We start from the raw sequence: 24356 nt of genomic DNA on the forward strand, positions 1-24356 counted from the left end.
GTTCTCTGCTCTGATCTCCAGGGACTGGTCTGCCCTCTCCGGTCAACCAGCAACCACTGTGCATTGGGGATCGTGAAGCTCACCTCCAAATTTCCCACCCAGATCTCACCTCCAACGGGCGGAATAAATTTTTGACTAGAGATCTCACCCACTAGGGATCGTGAAGCTGGTCACGGTCTTCTTCTCTGCATAGAATCAAAAATCCTACACTTACGGGTGAAAACTCACGGGAGGGGACGTACGAGATTAGGTGTTCGCCCACCAAATCTCCCTCCTCTCTCTGTTTTCAACCGTGGGCCTCCTGATTTCCAATCAGCAGATGCCATGTCAGTCTGTAGGTACTAATCCGTGACATTGAGTCCGTAAGTGTAGCATCTCTGGCATAGAATACGCATCAGAGCTATAAATATACATGGATGATTGATGTGCCTGGCGTACTGGTAAAAAAGTTGTGCTCGGGTTGATAGACGGTGGTTATAGCCTCTGCATGACTCGAATTCCCGACGTTTCCCTCCTGAACCTCTAGAATAGGGAGCTCCAGCTTCTGTAACGTGTAGTTCCGGCCTTCCGGGCGTCATGTCAAAGGTGTTGTTCGTTGGCGATGATGATTCCGTCAAAAGGTCGGCATCGAAACATGGCTCGATTGCATCTCTTATGATCTGAAATCGTCGGCCAAAAAGAAGGGATTAGGGCAAGATGTCATGTACTGCCTTCTTCTGGGAATCTGGGTCTCTTGCCTTAAAAGAAACGAGCAAACCACTCCCAATGATCCCCTCTCCCTGCTTGCTTCAACGATGGCTCAATGGGGTTATGAGCAGTTAATAGCGCCACTAAAACTCAGCAAAAGTCCATCAGAGACTAGGCTTGACCACCCTAGGGAAAAGTCTTGGCTCTGCCTCTTCTCTATGTGATTGGTCCCATATGCAGGCTTGCGGCTAATCCTCACCTTCCACGATTAACATTGCAAGTAAACCGCAACAGTTCTCTAGGTTCCACAATATGCTGCCCTAGTGTAGCACAGTGATAGCAAAAATAATAATCTAAACGAGTATTGTTTGACCTAGTGTAGCGCGCTCATCATTGTTTATATATGGGGGCTATTAGTTTACGCCCACGCCCACGGGCATCACGTGATCGTCCATCGAATAGGTTCCCTACCTGTTCTCTGCTCTGATCTCCAGGGACTGGTCTGCCCTCTCTGGTCAACCAGCAACCACTGTTAACCCCCCCCCCCCCCCCCCCCCGGGCATCACGTGATCGTCCATCGAATAGGTTCCCTACCTGTTCTCTGCTCTGATCTCCAGGGACTGGTCTGCCCTCTCCGGTCAACCAGCAACCACTGTTAACCCCCCCCCCCCCCCCCCCCCACCTCCCACACACACACACACACCCACACCCACACATTGTTGACATTTCTGGAAACATGCAGGGCTTCTCTAGGTTGGTTGTAATCTCTTCTCTACTTCACCGACATGCTCCTTAGCATAATGGGCAGTACTTATCGTTTATGCATGCTAGTTAATGTTCTCATTTGCATCCTTCAGAATTTGCCTCTTAGTTCCCTCGAAAAAAGAAGGAAAAGAGATGGCCAGATCCAAAAGTGGGTTGAGCCATATACTGTTATCAGTTCATCACCATTCACCATCTTTAGTTTTATAGATCATATCTTGAGTATGCTAACAAAAAACCATGTCTTGAAATTTCCCTCGAAAAAAGAAGGAAGAAAACATACCACGCCTTCAAATTTCCATCTGCATAGGCATGTTCATTCCAGATTCAGCTTGCATGGTCTCTTACTATCGGATTTGCAAGCTACATGTTCATTAGTCATCTGGGAAGTAGTTTCATATTCTAAGTCGACAAAGAGCACATAAAAAGTGTATTTTGTAGCTAGTGTCATTATTGTATTTTGTTTTCAAGTTATCTTGTTCAAGAGAATTCTTTGGCTAACAGGTTGCGGACCATGAATTATCAAAGGCACTGTGCACTCTAGTAAATACAAGCCTGTTTGCGGTTATATGTAACACAGTTTGGGCATTCTGAAAATAAAGATCGATGGTGACTCTGGTTCAAAGCCACACAAATTGCCATTACAATACTTAAAAGATATCACAAAGAACTTCTCGCGAGTACTTGGCAAAGGTGGTTTCGGTGTGGGGAAATAGTTGCTGTGAAGAAGCTTTTGAACCCAATGTCGCAAAAGCAATTTGAGAATGAGGTTGATCTTCTGATGAGACTTGAGCATCCAAATATAGTACAATTAGTAGGCTACTGCTATGAAATAGAAAACGAACACTTCCCTCTCAATGGGAAATACGTTTTTGCTGGGAAGGCAGAAAGTTTGCTTTGCCTGGAGTATCTGCCTAATGGAAGTCTTGACGAGTTTCTTTCAGGTACAGTAATTGTGTAATGTCCCGTATTTTTCTTCTTCTCATTCAGTATTTTAATGAATGTGAAAGGATAATATACAATAGATTATTTAAGTCCTTTCATATATTTAAGTCCTTTCATATATTATTTAAGTCCTTTCCCGCAAAAAAAAAGTCCTTTCATATATTATGTATAGCACATCCATGATAGATTCTCAGATAACAATTGACGAAGGCTCTCCTTTTGGTTAAAGATTCAGATAAATCTTCTCGACTTGATTGGCACACACGCTACAAAATTATTGAGGGGACCTGCAGTGGTTTACAGTACCTTCACAAGCAAACTGACGGGCCTATCATTCACTTGGATCTAAAACCCGCTAACTTACTGCTCAATGATGCTTTGGAGCCCAAACTTGCAGACTTTGGTCTGTCACGTCTTCTTGATCAACAAGGAACTGTGTGCACTATGGAAGTTAATGGGACATTGTAAGTGAAATGCTGCATGATAATCTATTTCGTTTAAGTTATCTTAACACTTCAAAGATTATACTATTTTGTTTGCAGAGGATACATGCCCCCAGAATACCTACAAGGTATACTCGGAACTATGTCAGACATATTCAGTCTGGGTGTAATAATCTTGGAGATAGTAACAGGAGAAAGGAAGTACCCAGATAATATTCCTCCTTTGGAGGAATTCATTGAGACTGTAAGTGAAATCCTTTTCACTTTTCAAGATAAGTTTTTTTTTTCTTGAACAGTCCGGGGAAGTACATTTATTATTGTATGAAGATGCTAACAATCATTTTCTGATTCCACAGGAGCTTGAAAAATGGAGAGATACGCTGCAGAAAGCACCAGGGTATACATCCTTAGAGATAGATTGCCTACAAATAAGGAGATGCATTCAGGTAGGTCTAAAATGCATGAATCCTTCACGGGCTAAAAGACCTACAATCACTAAAGTCATCAAGATGCTTCAAGGATTGGGAGGTATGGATTGCAATATTAGCAATGAGGTAACGCCAACGGCAGCCCAGGTACAATCACTGACCGATAACACATGCTTTTTGCCTAAAAGTTTAAATCGTTACTCTGTAGTGGTAGACAGAGAGCCCAGTATTAGGCATATATTACTTTTTGTATGTGTCGTCTTGCTAGTCTACAATAAATGATGTTGGCAATAGCCAGAGAGCCCAGAAGAGTGGTAGTGGTAGACAAAAGAGAAGATACACAATTATCTCGAAATTGTGGAATGAAATATAATTAGGAATAAAACTTGGAGCTAGAATGACATTTGTCAAAGAAACAGATGAATTATATTTCAGTATTTGCATCTAGATCGTGGACTAATGTGGAAGTGCTAACAAGAAGTGGTCTAATTAATCTCTTCAAACAAAGTTGATCATAACATCATTTACTGTATCATTAATGCCAGGAGTTCTTCTGTATATGCAGATTAGGTCCGGCCCAAGAGAGTTGCTTGATATCCACCCCTTGGAGCTCAGCTTTAGCTTGGATTCAGACAAGCAGATCCGTTGCCTCGTAAAGCTAACTAATAAAACAAATGAATGTGTTGCATTTCATTTTAAGGTTACGGGGGTAACAAACAAGTACTGCATTGAACCGGCTGGCAGATTCCTGTTGCCACGGGAGATGACTTATTTAGTTGTAACAATGGAAACGAGAGGGGAGTTGCCGGCATTAGACTTGCAGTGCAATGATCAATTCCTTGTACAAAGCATCATAGTGAGGGAGGATAGAGTGACATCTAAGCCTATCCCTGGACAGACATTCGACAAAATGCCAATCAGTGTGGTGCACAAGGTAAAGTTGGCGGTTATACATGTGCCTGCAGTCATAGTGAGGAAGGATAGAGTGACATCTAAGCCTATCCCTGGACATACTTTTGACAAAATGCCAATCAGTGTGGTGCACAAGGTAAAGTTGCCGGTTATTCATGTGCCTGCAGTCCAAGGAACATTGAATCCGCAGCAGTCTGAAGGCTCTCAGGTAAATTCCTTTGAACAGATTTTTCAAGCCCCTCTGACTCTCCCATAGATTGCGAATAAAATAAAGTATTAGGATGATGATGTCTTGCATTAATTAAGCATGTCATGATCAAATGAGGTAGAAACATGAGATGTAAAAATGAGGGTGTGGTACAGCGGTGAAGACGGAAATACACGAATCTGAAAGTTTCAGTACAACCTTTGCCATCTAAAACCTTCTGAGAGTTTGGCTTCTCCTTGGTGGGAGTGAAGACTTCATGCTTCACTTCAAAACTGAGTGTCTGCTTGGTGAAGTCATGAGTGATTTTCTAAATGGATAGAGCAATGGAAGTGACCTCACATAACCAGTTTTGGCTACAAACAAAAAATAGCAGATATAGTCCGCAATATGATTCCAACTCATTAGAACATAATTCCATCCCATTATTAGTGTGAAGCTTCTTTACCTTCTGTCTGCATGTCTCCATCACCTCTCTGAAGCAAGCATATCTGCTGCAGTACTCAAAAGTCATTGTATTTGTGCCCAATGACTCTGGCCCTCTTATTGTAGATGATTGCCTGATGACTCTGTCTCTCTCTCACCTCTTTGAATCTGTTTGTATCTCCAGGGAAAACTTCTAGGAAGACCAAACATTTCTGACAAGGTTTTCCTCCTGCCATTACTATATAACAGAATATTTGTTTTTGTTTAAATCTGTTCTGCGCCCATGTATATCTGATGGACTGATGCTAACCTTTCTGTAGGATAATGAATACACGCTCGTTGAATGTTTGGGAAAAGACCTTGGATATTGTGCGGGAAAGCCCATTGCTGCAGTTCTCATATATAAATGTTTTGTTCAATGGAGAACTTTCGAGTCGCAGACGACCTCATCCTTTGACTGTATTATTCACTTAATTGGGAGTGCACTAGAGGTAGTCTCAAACCTCATTTTTAGCCGTAATATTTGAATACACTGTAAGTGTGAGTGTAGAATACTTACTCGACACCTCTAGTAAAATGTGTACAAAATTTAGTAAAAAAGTGTACACAAAGTAGTATTATAATTCAGGAAAAAAAAACTATCCAAGTCACTAATTTACTACATTGGTAGTAAAACTGTATTCGAAAGATTAATATATTTTGTACACTTCTTACTAGGGGTGTAGAATAAGTTATTCTACTCATGCTTAGTTTAGCTTCCCGTGCACCTTGCCGCTGCTGGAGGAAGCCATGGGCAAAGCCTGCCTGGTGGATGGCGACGTCGGGCTCGCCTCCTTGTGCCGTAGGAGCCCTCACGGCTGGAGCATTGAGGTGTCCCTGGACGCATACGTGTTGGCGTATCTCGGGGTCATTGTTGGAGCACCTCTCCTATTACTTTAGGGTGCCATCATTGCTGGCTGATGCTGATATTTGCTGCAGTTGTTCCATTGATTGCTTTTTTTCTTTCTTTGTTAATACTCTGGTTGTGTGTATGTGTATCCTCGATATCTTGAGTAGCTCTTGATATCGTGTTGGTGCAGAGGCAAGGTGTAATTGTACCTTGTTGATATTAATGCATTTCCTTTAGCAGAGACATAAAAAATTACCCCATGTGGCAGGACGGAAAGTCAGACAACTTCATGTGTTTGCAGATGTCCGAGTCTTGTTTGCACCATTTCTGATTTAAGGGAACTGTAAAAACTCAGCAAGTTCGGTCCATTACCTTGCCCACGTTAAGCACTGTAGCACACCTGGCAACATGATGATATGCCTGTTCTATTATCGCCAGTTACTAGTAAATGCGTAAGTGCAATACACGTTGATATTTGGAAGAATATTAATCGCATGATGATATTAGGTAGGATATTGATTGCATGCTAATTATGTTTTTTTGCACACAACATGCTATTTATGTGATTAGCGTTGATATTGATATTTGGTATAACATTTATTGCACAATAAGCATGTTGAGCGCTCGTCATTAGAGCAATCTGTTGGATAATGAGCAACTGATATTCACTGAGGGCCAAAGGCCATTACATATACATGTGTGGTAAAGTGCAAGAAACCCCTTATACAATGGGGATGTACCGAAAAGGGAGTATACACATCTAACACCCCCCCTCAAACTCATGGTTGGTCAACTACACTAAGTTTGGAGAGAAGAAAAGCATGTTGTGCTCGAGTCTATGCCTTTGTGTAGAAATCCGCCAACTATAACTCAGAGGGCACATAGTGGAGAGCGAGAGTCTGATCCTGCACAGCAACACGCACAAAGTGGGCATCCACACCGATGTGCTTGGTGAGCTCATGCTTCACCGGGTCGCGCGCAATACTGATAGCACAAGTACCGTCTGACAGTAAGGGAGTCGAGGTAGTAGCAGACACACCAAAATCTTCAAGTAACCACCGTAACCAGATCACCTCAGCCGTCAACATAGCCATGGCTCGCAACTCAGCCTCTGTATTCAAGCAAGAAACTGCAGTCTATTTCTTTGTCTTCCAGGCAATAAGAGAGCCACCAAGAAAGACACAGTAAGCATACATCGAGCGTTGATCAGAGGGATCACTAGCCCAGGTAGCATCAGAGTAGGCCTGGAGCTCAAGAGAGCTTGAACGGGGAAAGAAAAGGCGCTGAGAGATCGTGCCACGAAGATATCGTGGAACACGGAGGAGGTGACTATAGTGGACAGAGGTGGGGACGGAAACAAACTGACTCAGGATGTGGATAGGATAGGAGATGTCAGGACGCATAACAGCAAGATAGACAAGGCTGCCAACAAGGTGACGATAGCGAGTGGGATTAGGAAGAGGGTCACCATCAGAGGCACGAAGCTGAATGTTGAGCTCCATAGGAGTCACAACTGTGCGCTCATCACCGAGAGCAGCGCAAGCAAGAAGATCCTGAATATATTTTTCTTGGGAGATGTAGAAGCCATCAGGGGTCGAGGAGATCTCAATCCCAAGAAAATAGCGAAGTGGACCAAACTGGTCGCGAAGGCGAGCCTTAACAAAGGCAATGTAGTCAGAGTCGTCACCAATGATGATCATGTCATCAACATAGAGAAGGAGAAGAGTCCGACCATGAGGAGGCATGTGAACAAACAACGCGGGATCATGATCACTGGGCGAGAAACCAGCGGCAGTCACCACAGAGGCGAAACGCTCAAACCAGGCGCGAGAGGCCTGTTTAAGACCATAGAGGGAGCGGCGAAGTCTACAGACCATACCATCAGGAGCATAGTACCCCGATGGTGGCTGCATATAAACCTCCTCACGCAACTCGCCATTGAGAAAGGCGTTCTGGACATCAAGTTGAGAGATAGACCAATGACGAACAGAAGCCACAACAAGGAGAGTGCGGACAGTGGTCATGTGGGCCATAGGAGCGAATGTCTCATCATAATCGCGTCCCTGCTCCTACTGAAAACCACGGGCCACAAGACGAGCTTTGTAGCGCTCAAGAGAACCATCAGAGCGAGTCTTAACCTTGTAGACCCACTTGCAGGTGATGGGACGAACACCAGAAGGGAGGAAAACCAGATCCCATGTGCCAGAGCGCTCAAGGGCAGCAAGCTCTTCGGCCATCGCAAGCTTCCATTCAGGCTGAGTCATGGCAGTCCGATAGGAAGTGGGCTCAACAATAATAGAGAGACCGTACCGATCAGGAGAATAGCGATCAGGCGGGGGGCGAGGCCGAGCATGGAGATTGTGAACCGGGAGAGGCGTGAACGGAGGTGCACCAGGGGTGGAAGGCGCGTCAGGCAAATCAGGGGAAGCATCCTCAATACGAGGGCGGTGAGTATAGTGGAGAGGAAACGGTGAGAGAGGGCGACGGACTGGAGATGATGGTGGAGAGGTGGAGGTGGAGGATGGAGAAGAGGGGGTCGGTGGTGAAGGAGAAGGAATGAGAGGTGCCGGTGGAGGTGAAACATGAGGCACATAACAGGGTGTATTGGGAAGAAGAAAGGAAAGATCATCCACAGAGAAGCTCGAGGAAGAAGGACGTGGGTAGTAAGAATGAGACTCGTCAAAAGTCACATCGCGCGAGATGCGTAAGTGATGACCAACAGAATCCCAGCAGCAATAGCCCTTGTGCTCATCACTGTAGCCAAGGAAAACACACTCAACTGACTGAGCAGTCAGTTTGGTTCGTTCTCGCGGGGCAAGAAGGACATAGCACACACATCCAAACATACGAAGAGCTGAGTAGTCAGGAGAACGACCAGTGAGACACTCCATAGGAACACCACCCTGTAGAGCAGTCGATGGCTGAATGTTGATGAGATGGGTGGATGTAGAAATAGCCTCAGCCCAAAAGTGGGGTGGAAGGGAAGCGGCAATCATCAGCGCACGAGCCGTCTCAAGCAGACGACGATGCTTACGTTCAGCAACGCTATTCTGAGCATGAGCACCAGGACATGAGAACTGGGCAAGAGTACCCTGTTCCGCGAGAAAACCACGCAACAGCTAGGAGATATACTCTCCAGCGGAGTCAGCACGAAAAGTACGGATGGGTGTGGAAAACTGGGTGTGAACCATGGCAGCAAATCGTTTGTATATAGAGAAAATCTCACTACGAGATTTCATGAAGTAGAGCCAAGTGTAGCGAGAGAAATCATCAATAAACAAAACATAGTAGCGATGACCACCTTTCGAATCAAAGGGAGCAGGACCCCAGACATCAGAATGAACTAAGTCAAAAGGACGTTGAGAGACCGACTCACTGGTAGGATAAGGTAACTGGGTTTGTTTGCCAAGTCTACAACCATTACAATGTAAATAAACATCTCCAGATACAGACCCTAAGAGGCCCTGACGCACTAAAGATGACAAGCGAGAGCCACATAGGTGACCAAGGCGATGATGCCACTACTGGAAGGACGCAGACGAAGAGGCAGCAAGAGCATGAGAGCTGGCAGAAGTGGTGGCATCGGAAGGAACACAAAGCCAGTCAACCTCCCAAAGGCCCTCTGACTCACGGCGCCGGGGGCCAGCACCAACCAAAGCCTTAGTGCGACGATCCTGAATGGAGCAAGAGTCGGTATCAAGAATGACATGACAACCAGAATCAGTAAGTTGGGCAGCGGAAAAAAGATTCATGGTAAGGCGAGGAACATGAGAAAAACTAGGAATATAAAAAGTTGGAGTGGAAAGAAGACCACGACTAGCAACAGGAAGGGATGTGCCATCGCCAGTAAGAACATTAATAGGAGAATCAAGAGGGCGAAGAGAAGACAACACTGAAGAATCAGAGGACATATGAAAGGAAGCTCCAGAGTCCAGAACCCACGAAGATGTACCTGACGGTGTAGATGTCGGCGGGGATGAAGTGGTGAAAGCAGTCACAGCAGCAGCAGAGCCCGTCGATGAAGAACCGGAGGAGGCCAGAAGGCGCTTGAGGCGCACAATGTCCTGGTCAGTGAGTGACGGAGTCGATGACGACACAGGAGTCCCACTGGAAGAGGAGCGCCTCTGGTTTCGCTACTTCTGACGACAATCAGACTCTGGGTGACTTGGCCTGGAGCAGTAGTCACAGAAAATGTCACGGCGCGACCGGCCCTTCTCAACATAAGGAGGGCGACCCACCCCCCCTGAAGGTGTGGGCAGGAGCGGTGGAGCTGTGAGGCGAGCAGACGACACCGGAGCTCTGGCTGCCAACACTGAAGGAACTGCAAGCAACCCAGCAGAACGAAGGCGGGTCTCCTCAGCACGAAGCTCGGCAAGGACCTCCGAGATAGGAACACGACCACGAGCAAGCAAGTGAGCACGTCGAGGCTCAAACTCGGAGCGGAGGCGAGATAAGAACTCATGGACACGCTGAAACTCCAAGTCAGACCGCATTCTCTGGCAGCAGTGGCAAGATCCACAAACAATTGTCTGAAGAAAGTCAAGCTGGCGCCAGATGGCAGAACTCTGCGTGTAGAACTCGTCAACAGAGGAGTCGCCCTGTTGAAGAGCGTGCTCATGACGCACCACAGATAAGTAGAGAGCATCACCAGATGGCTGATAGCGCTGACAGAGATAAGACCACATCGCGGCCACGGTGCCCAGACCCATGAACTCCGAGGCAAACTGAGGGAGGACACTCGCAGTGAGAACAGCAGCAGCACGAGCAGCATCATAGCACCACTGAGTGTAAGCAGACAGATCATCGCGGTAGACGGAAAGAGCACCGGAATAAGCTGATACCTGCTGATCATAAGCATCAACCGCAGCATCATCAAGCGCCTTGGCTGCATCCCGATCAGCCTGAGAAGCATCAGCAGCAAGAACTGGCGATACCGGCGGGGTAGGTGCAATAGGAGCAACAGGGCATGGCGGACAGGGGACCTCGCCAGATAGAACACCCCACAGCAGAAGACCGCGCATATGGATACGCATGAAACCCGCAAACTCAGCATAGTTGGTGCCATCGAAGATCACTGAGCACCTAGGAATAACGACATAGCCTGAAGAAGACATGAGGAGCCTTTTTTTTGGTCAACAGATCCAAAAATTGGATCAGGATCGAGCAGGAGACTCACGCGCCCCCGATTCTGGATCGGGCAGGGGGCAAGCTCGCTCGAGCCGAAGCAGGCAAGCGGAAGCAGAGCCCCCGAGCGGGAGCGGCCAAGCCGGGTCCCGAACGAAGATGCAGCCAAGCCGGGGATGGGCCTGGGGCAGCGGCGCCTGGACGAGACAAGGACAGCGGCGGCGGCCGAACGAGCTAGAAGCGGCAGCGGCGGCTATACGAGCTCGGGGCAGTGGACGGAGAGGAGGCGCGGGCGGCCGGACGCGGAGGAGGTGGGGGCGGGTATGACAGCGACCGGCGGAGAGGAGGCGGGCCGGGAGCGACCACGCACTCGCTCGGTGCAGCGGCGTGATGAAGAGGAGGCAGACCGGGAGCGAAGAGGAAACGGCCGGAGATGGCCAGCGGCGGCTGGAGACTAGGTACGAGGCGCACTGAGTTACATCGTGCGGGAGGAAGGGGCTAACCTAACATCTGATACCATGTTGGATAATGAGAAACTGATATTCGCTGAGGGCCAAAGGCCATTACATATACATGTGTGGTAAAGTGCAAGAAACCCCTTATACAATGTGGATGTACCGAAAAGGGACTATACACATCTAACACAATCTAGGTCGTTGGATTAACATGGACTGATGACTGAGATTAGCTGGATCTGCCCCTTTGGATCTTTTTATATTGGTATATAGATATAAATATGAATATAGATATAGATGCTGCAATCTTGTTCTGACCAATCTCTTTTAATACCAACGGAATCCATGATGCTTTCCCTTTGACAAAACATGTCCCGTCTTTTTCCTCAATTAATGAATACACCCCGAAGGACTAATTTAACCTTCGCTGTTTCTGCTTTGTTATTAAAACATGATAATCAGTTGCACGAGATATCACTAGGAGATTATGCTGTGTAGTATTGCTGTTTAATTACATCTACTTCTTTAGTTTCTACAGGACCAGGATAATAACGAAACAGCTGCATATTGGCTCTCCAATTCATTCGCATTACTCCTACTTATGAAACGGACATCCAAATCAAGTGCAGCAGCTCCTCAGAGACAACGGTTCATGGTAACACATCTTTCCTCTTTCCAGTTTCTTACTCTCGTTTATTTCGCTGAAGACATGTCTGTTCATTGTTTTTGAAAACATAAGAGAACTGGAGATTCACCACAAAGCAGTATATTTGGTAGGATCGAAAAGAGCAATCTCCAGCAAGCTATTGAAGCCCATCCGGCTCTGCTTTTCAAGCAACAGCTTACAGCTTACCTTGAGAAGACGTATCGAATGATAAGAGACAATTTGAAGAGAGAGATATCTCCATTTCTTGATCATTGCATTCAGGTATGAAGAAATTGTACTAGAAATTATTTGATGTATAAAATAAAGGTGAGCCTTAAGGTTTTGTTTTACCGACACTTTTCTTTGCAGGCACCGAGAACAGCTCGCATAAGTCAGATTCATGGAGCTTCTGTGGCAAACGTCTTGGCCCAGCAGATTGGCCATTGGCAGAGTATTGTGAAAATAATAACAAACTACCTGGGTGTTTTGAAATCCAATCATGTATGTAACCTAAGCATGAATGAGTTATTGCATAATGTTCTTAAGTAACGATGTGCACTGACATGTGCTCTATTGATATTGTACAGGTTCCTTCATTCTTAATCTGCAAGATGTTCGGTCAAATATTTTCATTCATTAATGTCCAGTTGTTCATGAGGTAAAATTTAATTGTTCCCGAGCTCTGTGCTTCATTGTACTTTCCCCCTTAAGGCTCCTATGATACTCTGTATCTTGTAGTCTGCTTCTCCGACGAGCGTGCTGTTCATTTAGCCACGGAGAATATGTCAAGGCTGGATTGGCAGAGTTAGAACAGTGGATCATTGATGCGACTGAAAAGGTATGGATGAATTTTTTCCAGACATTTTAATCTGTATGCTAATGATATGGTACACATAGTATGCAGGCTGTTCCTGGGAAGAACTGTAGCCCATTAGGCAGGCTGTTGAATTCCTTGTAAGTGCCGGTGCTGTCCGAGTGATGGGGTGTTTGATTTGCAATTTTATGGGTAAAAATTGGATAATCTAACTGGTAGGATCAAGTACTCTACCAGGTCTAGGGCGTAGGTGGTAAGGGAAGGATGGAGGGAGACGTGGCGAGGATCGGGCGCGCCGGCGGCAGGGCGCCGTCGCGGCTAGGAGAAGGGCGGCGGCTAGGGCTGTTGGCGGCTAGGGTTCCGGCTCCTCAGGGAGCCGGGCAATAGGAGATAATATTCTTCTTATTGCTTGCCTTCAAAAAGAGTCTTACAACCTATATTTATATCCTAGATAACTTGTAGAAGAATCAACCTAAGATAACTTGCCTAAGATAACTTGCCTAATCTGAAAATAAAAACTAAGATGACTTGCGGGCCTAAGCCGGCCGGCCATAACACTTCTCCCCGCCTGCACAAACAGCTCGTCCTCGAGCTGCAAGGTGGGGAAGCGCTTGCTTGAACTCTTCGAGGTAATCAACCAGCGTCAAACACCTTCTCGACATCTGGGGCGGCCAGGTCAGCGGCGACGACGTCCTCCGGAATGTAGTCTGCCACCTCCAGGTAGAAGAGTCGCGGGCAGGCGTGGCCGGGCTTGTAGGGTTCGTCGCAGTTGAAGCACAACCCTTGGCGGCGACGCTCGAGTATCTCAGCTGGGGTGAGCCGGCGGAACGGGCGCCCCGCGGTCGCAGCGAGGGCTGCCGCAGAAGCCTGCATAGGCCGACCCTGCGCGGAATCCGGTCCGGGTAGCGACCCAGTAGTCTAGGACGGTGATTCCTGCTAGATGGCCACCGCGCGGCACTCGAACGCGCGGGCGTAATACATGGCCGACTGGAGATCCTGGGGTCCCCGAAGCTCCACGTCCATGCGGATATGGTCCGGTAGACCGCCCACAAATAACTCGGCGCGCTGAGTGGCGGAGACGCCCGGCGCGTGGCACGCCAGGGCCTGGAAGCGGTCGGCGTAGTCCTGCACCGTGGATGTGAAAGGTAAGCGGCCGAGGGCCGCCAGTCGGCTCCCGCGGATAGGAGGCCCGAACCGGAGGAGACAGAGCTCCCGGAAGCGCTCCCATGGTGGCATGCCGCCCTCGTCCTGCTCGAGGGCGTAGTACCAGGTCTGCGCTGCGCCTCGAAGATGATAGGACGCGAGCCAGGTGCGATCCGAAGCGAGCGTCCGCTGCCCTCGAAAGAACTGCTCGCACTGGTTGAGCCAGCTGAGGGGGTCCTCCGTGCCCTCGTAGGTGGCGAAGTCCAGTTTGGCGAAGCGAGGGGGTGTCGGCCCGCCGTGCCCGGGGGCGGCCGTAGTTGCCGCCGGCGCGTATGCTGGGTCGGGAAGCGCCGGGGCGTAGTTCGCCGAGCTGGAGGGGTGATCAAACCGCAGGGAGGGCGTCGGGTGTTCCGGCGCCGTGGAGTAGACCGGCCCCGAAGACGAGCCGGTCGCCCAAGCGGGGATCGGCGATGGTGACGGTGGAAACTGCACCTGGTGCAGGGGCCGACCCGTAGCCCTAGGCGCGGGTGGTGGTACTGTTGATGGCGGCGGCGCCTGGTGGAGCTGCACTGGCGCCTGCGGCGTGGGGGCCGGCGGTGACGCCGGAAGAAGCTGCTGGGTCTGGCCCTGCTCCGAGGCGCCGGTGCCCAGGTTAGGGCTGGGCGGGGCCGGTGGAGGACCCTGCTCCGAGGCCGCTGGAAGGTAGGGCGCGACGGAGGACGGCGCGGCCGGCGCGGTCCAGGTGGGCCACTGCGGTGGCGAGAAGTGGCGGGGCTGCCGGCGCGATCTGCGGCGGCCACTGCGCCCAAGGCGGCGGTGCCGCCGCTGGGGCGGGGAGCACCGGGTAGCCTCCGGTGACGGCCCCCAGTGCCGAGTACCACGGAAGCGCCTGCTGACCCGCGGCCATGGCTGGATGGAGTCCGGTGATGGCCCCCGGTGCCGAGTACCACGGAAGTGCCTGCTGACCCGCGGCCATGGCTGGATGGAGTGGTGGGGGCGGCCCGTACGGACCTGCCAGGTAGAGGCGGATCCCTTGAACCGCGGTGACGAGGTCGTTGAGGACGCCCGCCATGGCCTCCGGCGTGAACTGTTGCGGCTGCGGGGGAGGTGATGGCGGCGGTGAGTGTTGGACGGGGGCCTGTGGCTGCCCTTGGCCCGGCGTGGTGCCGGGTGCCGTTAGGACCGGCGCTGAGAGCGACGCAGTGGTGCCCGCCGAGAGCGAGGCCGTGACGCCCGGCGCAGAGGCGGCGGTGGTGGAGGAGTTGGCGGGCAGCGGTGGTGGTGGCGGTGGAATTGGCGGAAAACCCGGTTACCTGATACCAAATTGGTAGGATCAAGTACTCTACCAGGTCTAGGGCGTAGGTGGTAAGGGAAGGATGGAGGGAGACGTGGCGAGGATCGGGCGCGCCGGCGGCACGGCGCCGTCGCGGCTAGGAGAAGGGCGGCGGCTAGGGCTGTTGGCGGCTAGGGTTCCGGCTCCTCAGGGAGCCGGGCAATAGGAGATAATATTCTTCTTATTGCTTGCCTTCAAAAAAAGTCTTACAACCTATATTTATATCCTAGATAACTTGTAGAAGAATCAATCTAAGATAACTTGCCTAATCTGAAAATAAAAACTAAGATAACTTGCGGGCCTAAGCCGGCCGGCCATAACACTAACGAATATTAGCATTAGGTTATTATTGAAAAGCCAAAGAAAACACTGGAAGAGATCACCAACGATTTGTGCCCTGTAAGTGGTATTTGAACTCAGTTAAGTTTAGTCACTCATCGACACCTATTGGACAACTTATCACTCGTTTTACAAACTTTCAGGTCCTTAGCATAGCACAGATATACCGTATCAGTACAATGTATTGGGATGATAAATTTGGCACCCAGACAGTTTCGTCAGAGGTAGCCTGTTCTAGTTAGTAAATTACCAGTCTGTTCAAGTTTCACATATTTCTGACAAAAGAAAACAAACTGCAGGTAATCACAAGTATGAAAACAATTATGACTGAAGAATCAGAAAATGGAGTGGTCGTTCCTTTCTTATTTGATGACGACGAAAGGTTTATTTCCCTCTTCCATGTTCAACAAGTCACTGTTTTCTTAAAGCTTGCTCACAAATGTTTATTGTTCACGGCACGTCTCATTGCAGCATTCCAATTTCGCTGCAAGACCTTCAGAAGTGTGCGCGGGTATTCGAGGTAACTGATGTTGATATGCCGCCTTTGGTCCTGGAGTATCCTTGCTTTAACTTCCTACACAAAACAAAGGACAAACTGGACGGCCCGGCCCTCCAAAGTTAAAAATGCCTCTTGTTCTCTTCCAAATGTAATGTGTCCAAGGAAATCGCCGTTCATACATCATTGTCTTGTGAACTGCAAAGATCATAGTTGGAATAAGTTGCAGCGACAATTGTGTTGTTGGCGAGTTATTTGTTTCATTCAATGCACACGCTGTTCACCCAATCGAGAATGTTTGTAACCAAGACAAAATTATATTTCATCCGCCTAGGGTAAAAATAGGTTCCTTCTGGAGTAGTAACTTTGTTGTTCTACTCAGTGTTCCGTAGCACTAGATGGTTATGCACTTTCCAACCAAGTCATACTTGGAAATCTGCTGTTCATGAACATATGAGCCCACCACCAAAGAGGAGGTGGACTGCATCTCCGACGAGGACACCGGGCATATATCTTGCTACAATACAATGCCGCGAGCTGATACTGTTCACATGAAAAATGCCACGAGCCCAGGAATCGATGCTGTTCCCAAGAGAATGACCAAACACATTTGATCTGGAAACTGAATCTTTGTTTTAGACACAGATCGTCTTAATTTATGTTTGTCGAACTTTCTTCGTGTATGTAGTTTTGTAAGCTAACCTGCTCATCCCTTCATCAGTGTTTGTTGTTCGATTTCTGGATGAAAAGAAACAAGTGCAACTGCATGGAATCAGGGCCGCGTTTAGGTATTGCTTATTATAGTGATCCGAGCGTAGGGTCGCCTGCAGCGCTCCCCTAAATGGGCCGGGCCAGCGCGGGAGGAGCGCTGGTTCGCTAGTGCATGTTTTTTTTATTACTTATACTTTTATTCCTTTATTTATCTCAAAAAAACTTATACTCCTTTATTGTCTACTAGTCCTTTAATGGAAAAAATACTTAATTTTAAAAGCGTTCATCATTCATTTGGAAAATCTTAAGAGCATCTACAACCAGACCCTTCATATCCGTCTCAAATGCCCGGACGGGCTGGCCGGTCAGTGTCTGGACGCAAAAACACCACCCAATCGGTCTCCCCATAGCCGGCCCAAACGCCTGGACTGACGAGCACTACCCATATCCAACCCAAATCTGAAGCGGACATGGGACGCTCGGGCATGCCCGCCACGTCAGATTCGACCCATGCTAGCCCACCCAACCCCACAAAAAATGGACCCTATCTGCACCTCCAGCCGAAACCCTAGCCGCATTCCACTTTCCTCCCATGCAATCCACTCCCTCTGCCCACAAGTCCCCGCTCGGCAATCGTCTACCCTCTTCGGCATTGCGGACAGCGGATCCGAGTCCTACACCTTCAGATATGTTGATCTCGAACTCATCCCACGCGGCCCCGAGGAGGAGATGACCAACCACCTTGCGCCATGATACGTCTCCAACGTATCTATAATTTTTGATTGTTCCATACTATATTATATTCTGTTTTGGACATTATTGGGTTTTATTATACACTTTTATATTATTTTTGGGACTAACCTATTAACCGGAGGCCCAACCCAGAATTGCTGTTTTTTTGCCTATTTCAGAGTTTCGCAGAAAAAGAAAATATCAAACGGAGTCCAAACGGAATGAAACCTTCAGGAACGTGATTTTTGGAACGAACGTGATCCAGAGGACTTGGACCCTACGTCAAGAAAGCAACTAGGAAGGCACGAGATAGGGGGCGCGCCTACCCCCCCCCCCCCCCCCCAAGCGCGCCCTCCATCCTCGTGGGGCCCACGTTGCTCCACTGACGTACTTCTTCCTCCTATATATACCTACGTACCCCCAAACTACCTGATACGAAGGCAAAACCCCAATTCCACTGCCGCAACCTTCTGTACCTGTGAGATCCCATCTTGGGACCTTTTTCGGAGCTCCGTCGGAGGGGGCATCGATCACGGAGGGCTTCTACATCAACACCATAGCCTCTCCGATGATGTGTGGGTAGTTTACCTCAGACCTTCGGGTCCATAGTTATTAGCTAGATCGCTTCTTCTCTCTTTTTGGATATCAATACAATGTTCTCCCCCTCTCTTGTGGAGATCTATTCGATGTAATCTTCTTTTGCGGTGTGTTTGTTGAGACCGATGAATTGTGGGTTTATGACCAAGTTTATCTATGAACATATTTGAATCTTCTCTGAATTCTTTTATGTATGATTGGTTATATTTGCAAGTCTCTTCAAATTATCAGTTTGGTTTGGCCTACTAGATTGATCTTTCTTGCAATGGGAGAAGTGCTTAGCTTTGGTTTCAATCTTGCGGTGTCCTTTCTCAGTGACAGTAGGGGCAGGAAGGCACGTATTGTATTGTTGTCATCGAGGATAACAAGATGGGGTTTATATAATATTGCATGAGTTTATCCCTCTACATCATGTCATCTTGCTTAAAGCGTTACTCTGTTCTTTTGAACTTAATACTCTAGATGCATGATGGATAGCGGTCGATGTGTGGAGTAATAGTAGTAGATGCAGGCAGGAGTCGGTCTACTTGTCTCGGACGTGATGCCTATATACATGATCATACCTAGATATTCTCATAACTATGCTCAATTCTGTCAATTGATCAACAATAATTTGTTTACCCACCGTAATACTTATGCTCTCGAGAGAAGCCACTAGTAAAACCTATGGCCCCCGGGTCTATTTTCTATCACATTAATCTTCCATCAACAAGCTATTTCTTGCATCGTTTTTATTTTGCTTTATTTACTTTGCATCTTTATCATAAAAATACCAAAAATATTATCTTATCATATCTATCAGATCTCACTTTCGTAAGTGACCGTGAAGGGATTGATAACCCCTTTATTGCGTTGGTTGCGAGGATTTTATTTGTTTGTGTAGGTGTGAGGGACTCGTGCGTGGCCTCCTACTGGATTGATACCTTGGTTCTCAAAAACTGAGGGAAATACTTATGTTACTTTGCTGCATCACCCTTTCCTCTTCAAGGGAAAACCAACGCAATGCTCAAGAGGTAGCAAGAAGGATTTCTGGCACCGTTGCCGGGGAGTCTACGCAAAAGTCAACATACCAAGTACCCATCACAAACCCTTATCTCCCGCATTACATTATTTGCCATTTGCCTCTCGTTTTCTTCTCCCCCACTTCACCCTTGCCGTTTTATTTGCCCTCTCTCTCCGTCCTCCTTCTCTTTCCCTTTTTGCCTCCTTTTGCCCGTTTCTTGTTTGCTTGTGTGTTGGATCGCTTGCTTGTCGTTATGGCTAGTCCCCTATCTTCTCCGTTGTCTCCCGAAAATGAAGTTCTTAATTTTAAGCAAAGGGAAGGAGAAAATCTAAAAGTCGCTTGGTATAGAATTTGCAATGCTCAAAATAGATCTACTAGGAAGCAATCTACTTCCGTTCTTCTCCGCAATTTTTATGTAGGCGCTACTCCTTGGCATAGATATATCCTTGATACCATTACCGGAGGGAATTTCTTGGGTAGCCATACTTTTGATTCTTATAATGCTATGATAGATTTGTTTGGCTCACCCCCTCTTTTGGTTAATGGAACTATGTTAACTTTGGAGCATGTAACACAAAGACTTGAAATTATTAAAAATAAAGTTGCTACCGTAGTGTTAATTGAAAATTTGGATAAAAAGATCCACAACCAAATTACCCAGTATGGATCTAAAGTAGGAGTCACTTTGAAAAATATTAAGGAGAAGGAACCCATAGTTAATGAAAGAATAAATCAGGATTCCACTAGAATCGATAAACTTGAGGGTATCATTACCAACTTGGGAACCGCCTTTTCTTCCATAAAGAATACTCCAAGTCCTCAAACTAAAATTGCCAAGCTTATGTATGTTCCTAAAAATAAGGGTGAATCCTCTAGCAAGGAAATTGCGGATCTCAAATCTATAAGTATTCATCCCAATCTTTTTGCTATCATTAAGGAACCATTTGCTACAAATGATTTTTTCGATTTTGTGCCTAGAAGTTTGATAATTAATAAAAAGGAAGAAACTCCTAAGGGTGATATATGTCTCATTAAAGAATTGCCAACCAAAGATGGCAATACCTAGATCTATCTTCGCTTTTATGCCTAGCTAGGGGCGTTAAACGATAGCGCTTGTTGGGAGGTAACCCAATTTTATTTTTATTCCTTGCTTTTTGCTCATGTTTAGTAATAAATAATTTATCTAGCCTCTGTTTTTTTTTGTGTTTTTGTGTTTAATTAGTGTTTGTGCCAAGTAGAACCGTTGGGAAGACTTGGGGAAAGTCCATTTGATCTTGCTGTAAAAAACAGAAACTTTAGCGCTCACGAGAATTGCTGCCATTTTTATTTGGAAAGTGATATTTAGTTAATTCTTTTTGAAGGTAATTAATAGATAAATACCTCACGTCAAGCAGTTTATTTTAGAATTTTTGGGGTTCCAGAAGTTTGCGTTAGCTACAGATTACTACAGACTGTTCTGTTTTTGACAGATTCTGTTTTTCGTGTGTTGTTTGCTTATTTTGATGAATCTATGGCTAGTAAAATAGTTTATAAACCATAGATAAGTTGGAATACAGTAGGTTTAACACCAATATAAATAAATAATGAGTTCATTACAGTACCTTGAAGTGGTGTTTTGTTTTCTTTCGCTAACGGAGCTCACGGGATTTTCTATTTTGAGTTTTGTGTTGTGAAGTTTTCAAATTTTGGGTAAAAGATTTGATGGATTATGGAACAAGGAGTGGCAAGAGCCTAAGCTTGGGGATGCCCATGGAACCCCAGGATAATCTAAGGACACCTAAAATCCAAAGCTTGGGGATGCCCCGGAAGGCATCCCCTCTTTCGTCTACTTTCATCGGTAACTTTACTTGGAGCTATATTTTTATTCACCACATGATATGTGTTTTGCTTGGAGCGTCTTGTATTATTTGAGTCTTTATTTGTTAGGTTGCCACAATCATCTTTGCTGTACACACCTTTTGAGAGAAACACACATGATTTGAAAATTATTAGAATACTCTATGTGCTTCACTTATATCTTTTGAGTTATATAGTTTTTGCTCTAGTACTTCACTTATATCTTTTGGAGCACTGTGGTGGATTTGTTTTATAGAAACTATTATTCTCTCATGATTCACTTATATTGTTTTGAGAGTCTTAAACAGCATGGTAATTTACTTAAACTGGGAAATTAATCCTAATATGCTAGGCATTCAAGATTAGTAAAAAAAATTCTTATGAGTGTGCTGAATACTAAGAGAAGTTTGATACTTGATAATTGTTTTGAGATATGGAGCTGGTGATATTAGAGTCATGCTAGTTGAGTAGTTGTGAATTTGAGAAATACTTGTGTTGAAGTTTGTGATTCCCGTAGCATGCACGTATGGTGAACCGTTATGTGATGAAGTCGGAGCATGATTTATTTATTGATTGTCTTCCTTATGAGTGGCGGTCGGGGACGAGCGATGGTCTTTTCCTACCAATCTATCCCCCTAGGAGCATGTGTGTAATACTTTATTTCGATAACTAATAGATTTTTGCAATAAGTATGCGAGTTCTTTATGACTAATGTTGAGTCCATGGATTATACGCACTCTCACCCTTCCACCATTGCTAGCCTCTCTAATACCGCGCACCTTTCGCCGGTATCATACACCCACCATATACCTTCCTCAAAATAGCCACCATACCTACCTATCATGGCATTTCCATAGCCATTCAGAGATATATTGCCATGCAACTTTCCACCGTTCCATTTACTATGACACGCTCCATCATTGTCATATTGATTTGCATGATCATGTAGTTGACATTGTATTTGTGGCGAAGCCATCGTTCATAATTCTTTCATACATGTCACTCATGCATCATTGCACATCCCGGTACACCGCGGAGGTATTCACATAGAGTCATATTTTGTTCTAAGTATTGAGTTGTAATTGTTGAGTTGTAAGTAAATAAAAGTGTGATGATCATCATTTTTAGAGCATTGTCCCAGGTGAGGAAAGGATGATGGAGACTATGATTCCCCCAGAAGTCGGGATGAGACTGCGGACTAAAAAAAAGAGGCCATAAAAAATAGAAAAGGCCCAAATAAAAAAATGAGAGAAAAAGAGAGAAGGGACAATGCTACTATCCTTTTACCACACTTGTGCTTCAAAGTAGCACCGTGATCTTCATGATATAGAGTCTCCTATGATATCACTTTCATATACTAGTGGGAATTTTTTATTATAGAACTTGGCTTGTATATTCCAATGATGGGCTTACTCAAAATGCCCTAGGTCTTCGTGAGCAAGCGAGTTGGATGCACACCCACCTAGTTCCTTTTGTTGAGCTTTCATATACTTATAGCTCTAGTGCATCTGTTGCATGGCAATCCCTACTCACTCACATTGATATCTATTAATGGGCATCTCCATAGCCCGTTGATATGCCTAGTTGACGTGAGACTATCTTCTCCCTTTTTGTCTTCTCCACAACCACCATTCTATTCCACATATAGTGCTATGTCCATGGCTCACGCTCATGTATTGCGTGAAGATTGAAAAAGTTTGAGAACAACAAAAGTATGAAACAATTGCTTGGCTTGTCATCGGGGTTGTGCATGATTTAAATACTTTGTGTGGTGAAGATAGAGCATAGCCAGACTATATGATTTTGTAGGGATAACTTTCTTTGGCCATGTTATTTTGAGAAGACATAATTGCTTAGTTAGTATGCTTGAAGTATTATTATTTTTATGTCAATATTAAACTTTTGTCTTGAATCTTTCGGATATGAATATTCATACAATAATTAAGAGAATTACATTGAAATTATGCCAAGTAGCATTCCACATCAAAAATTCTGTTTTTATAATTTACCTACTCGAGGACGAGCAGGAATTAAGCTTGGGGATGCTTGATACGTCTCCAACGTATTTATAATTTTTTATTGTTCCATGCTAGATTATATTCTGTTTTGGAAATTATTGGGATTTATTATACACTTTTATATTAGTTTTGGGACTAACCTATTAATCGGAGGCCCAGCCCAGAATTGCTGTTTTTTGCCAATTTCAGAGTTTCACAGAAAAAGAATATCAAACGGAGTCCAAAAGGAATGAAACCTTCGGGAACGTGATTTTTGGAACGAACGTGATCCAGAGGACTTGGACCCTATGTCAAGAAAGCAACCAGGAAGGCACGAGGTAGGGGGCGCGCCTACCCCCCAGGCACGCCCTCCACCCTCGTGGGGCCCATGTTGCTCCACCGACATACTTCTTCCTCCTATATATACCTACGCACACCCAAACTACCAGATACGGAGCCAAAACCCTAATTCCACTGCCGCAACCTTCTGTACCCGTGAGATCCCATCTTGGGGCCTTTTCCGGAGCTCCGCCGGAGGGGGCATCGATCACGGAGGGCTTCTACATCAACACCATAGCCTCTCCTATGATGTGTGAGTAGTTTACCTCAGATCTTTGGGTCCATAGTTATTAGCTAGATGGCTTCTTCTCTCTTTTTGGATCTCAATACAATGTTCTCCCCCTCTCTTGTGGAGATCTATTCGATGTAATCTTCTTATGCGGTGTGTTTGTTGAGACCGATGAATTGTGGGTTTATGATCAAGTTTATCTATGAACAATATTTGAATCTTCTCTGAATTCTTTTATGTATGATTGGTTATCTTTGCAAGTCTCTTCAAATTACCAGTTTGGTTTGGCCTACTAGATTGATCTTTCTTGCAATGGGAGAAGTGCTTAGCTTTGGTTTCAATCTTGCGGTGTCCTTTCCCAGTGACAGTAGGGGCAGGAAGGCACGTATTGTATTGTTGCCATCGAGGATAACAAGATGGGGTTTATATAATATTGCATGAGTTTATCCCTCTACATCATGTCATCTTGCTTAAAGCGTTACTCTGTTCTTTTGAACTTAATACTCTAGATGCATGATGGATAGCGGTCGATGTGTGGAGTAATAGTAGTAGATGCAGGCAGGAGTCGGTCTACTTGTCTCGGACGTGATGCCTATATATATGATCATACCTAGATATTCTCATAACTATGCTCAATTCTGTCAATTGCTCAACAGTAATTTGTTTACCCACCGTAATAATTATGCTCTCGAGAGAAGCCACTAGTGAAACCTATGGCCCCCGGGTCTATTTTCTATCATATTAATCTTCCATCAACAAGTTATTTCTTGCACCGTTTTTATTTTGCTTTATTTACTTTGCATCTTTATCATAAAAATACCAAAAATATTATCTTATCATATCTATCAGATCTCACTTTCGTAAG

General features: G+C 46.0%; 1 protein-coding gene and 3 pseudogenes across 2 annotated transcripts; 2 read left to right on the forward strand and 2 right to left on the reverse strand.

Annotated features, from left to right (window-relative positions):
• Positions 1–1503: 1503 nt before the first annotated feature.
• On the forward strand, positions 1504–16387 carry LOC125519009 (uncharacterized; annotated as a pseudogene). The gene is made up of 17 exons (XR_015611119.1): positions 1504–2393; positions 2624–2858; positions 2937–3081; positions 3194–3412; positions 3831–4385; positions 4993–5028; positions 5129–5299; positions 11815–11954; positions 12018–12204; positions 12292–12423; positions 12510–12580; positions 12661–12760; positions 12820–12876; positions 15555–15611; positions 15695–15775; positions 15851–15933; positions 16023–16387. The product of XR_015611119.1 is annotated as an uncharacterized LOC125519009 (transcript).
• LOC147960354 (uncharacterized) lies at positions 5598–8171 on the forward strand. The gene is made up of 2 exons (XM_087537447.1): positions 5598–5714; positions 7068–8171. Exons 1-2 carry the CDS (start codon positions 5598–5600, stop codon positions 8169–8171), a joined length of 1221 nt encoding a protein of 406 aa, XP_087393573.1.
• Positions 9219–10811, reverse strand: LOC147960355 (uncharacterized; annotated as a pseudogene).
• Positions 13370–15176, reverse strand: LOC147960356 (uncharacterized; annotated as a pseudogene).
• Positions 16388–24356: the final 7969 nt, after the last annotated feature.

Source organism: Triticum urartu, chromosome 7A, assembly GCF_056163025.1.
Source record: "Triticum urartu cultivar PI428250 chromosome 7A, HENAU_Tu73, whole genome shotgun sequence".
Classification (NCBI taxonomy): Eukaryota; Viridiplantae; Streptophyta; class Magnoliopsida; order Poales; family Poaceae; genus Triticum; species Triticum urartu.

Excerpts from the sequence above, each read along its gene's own strand:
- LOC147960354 (XM_087537447.1), top strand. The coding sequence starts at position 5,598 with ATGGGCAAAGCCTGCCTGGTGGATGGCGACGTCGGGCTCGCCTCCTTG. Across the intron at positions 5,715-7,067 it reads ACGTGTTGGCGTATCTCGGG|GATGTGGATAGGATAGGAGA; the intron begins GTCATTGTTGGA and ends AAACTGACTCAG.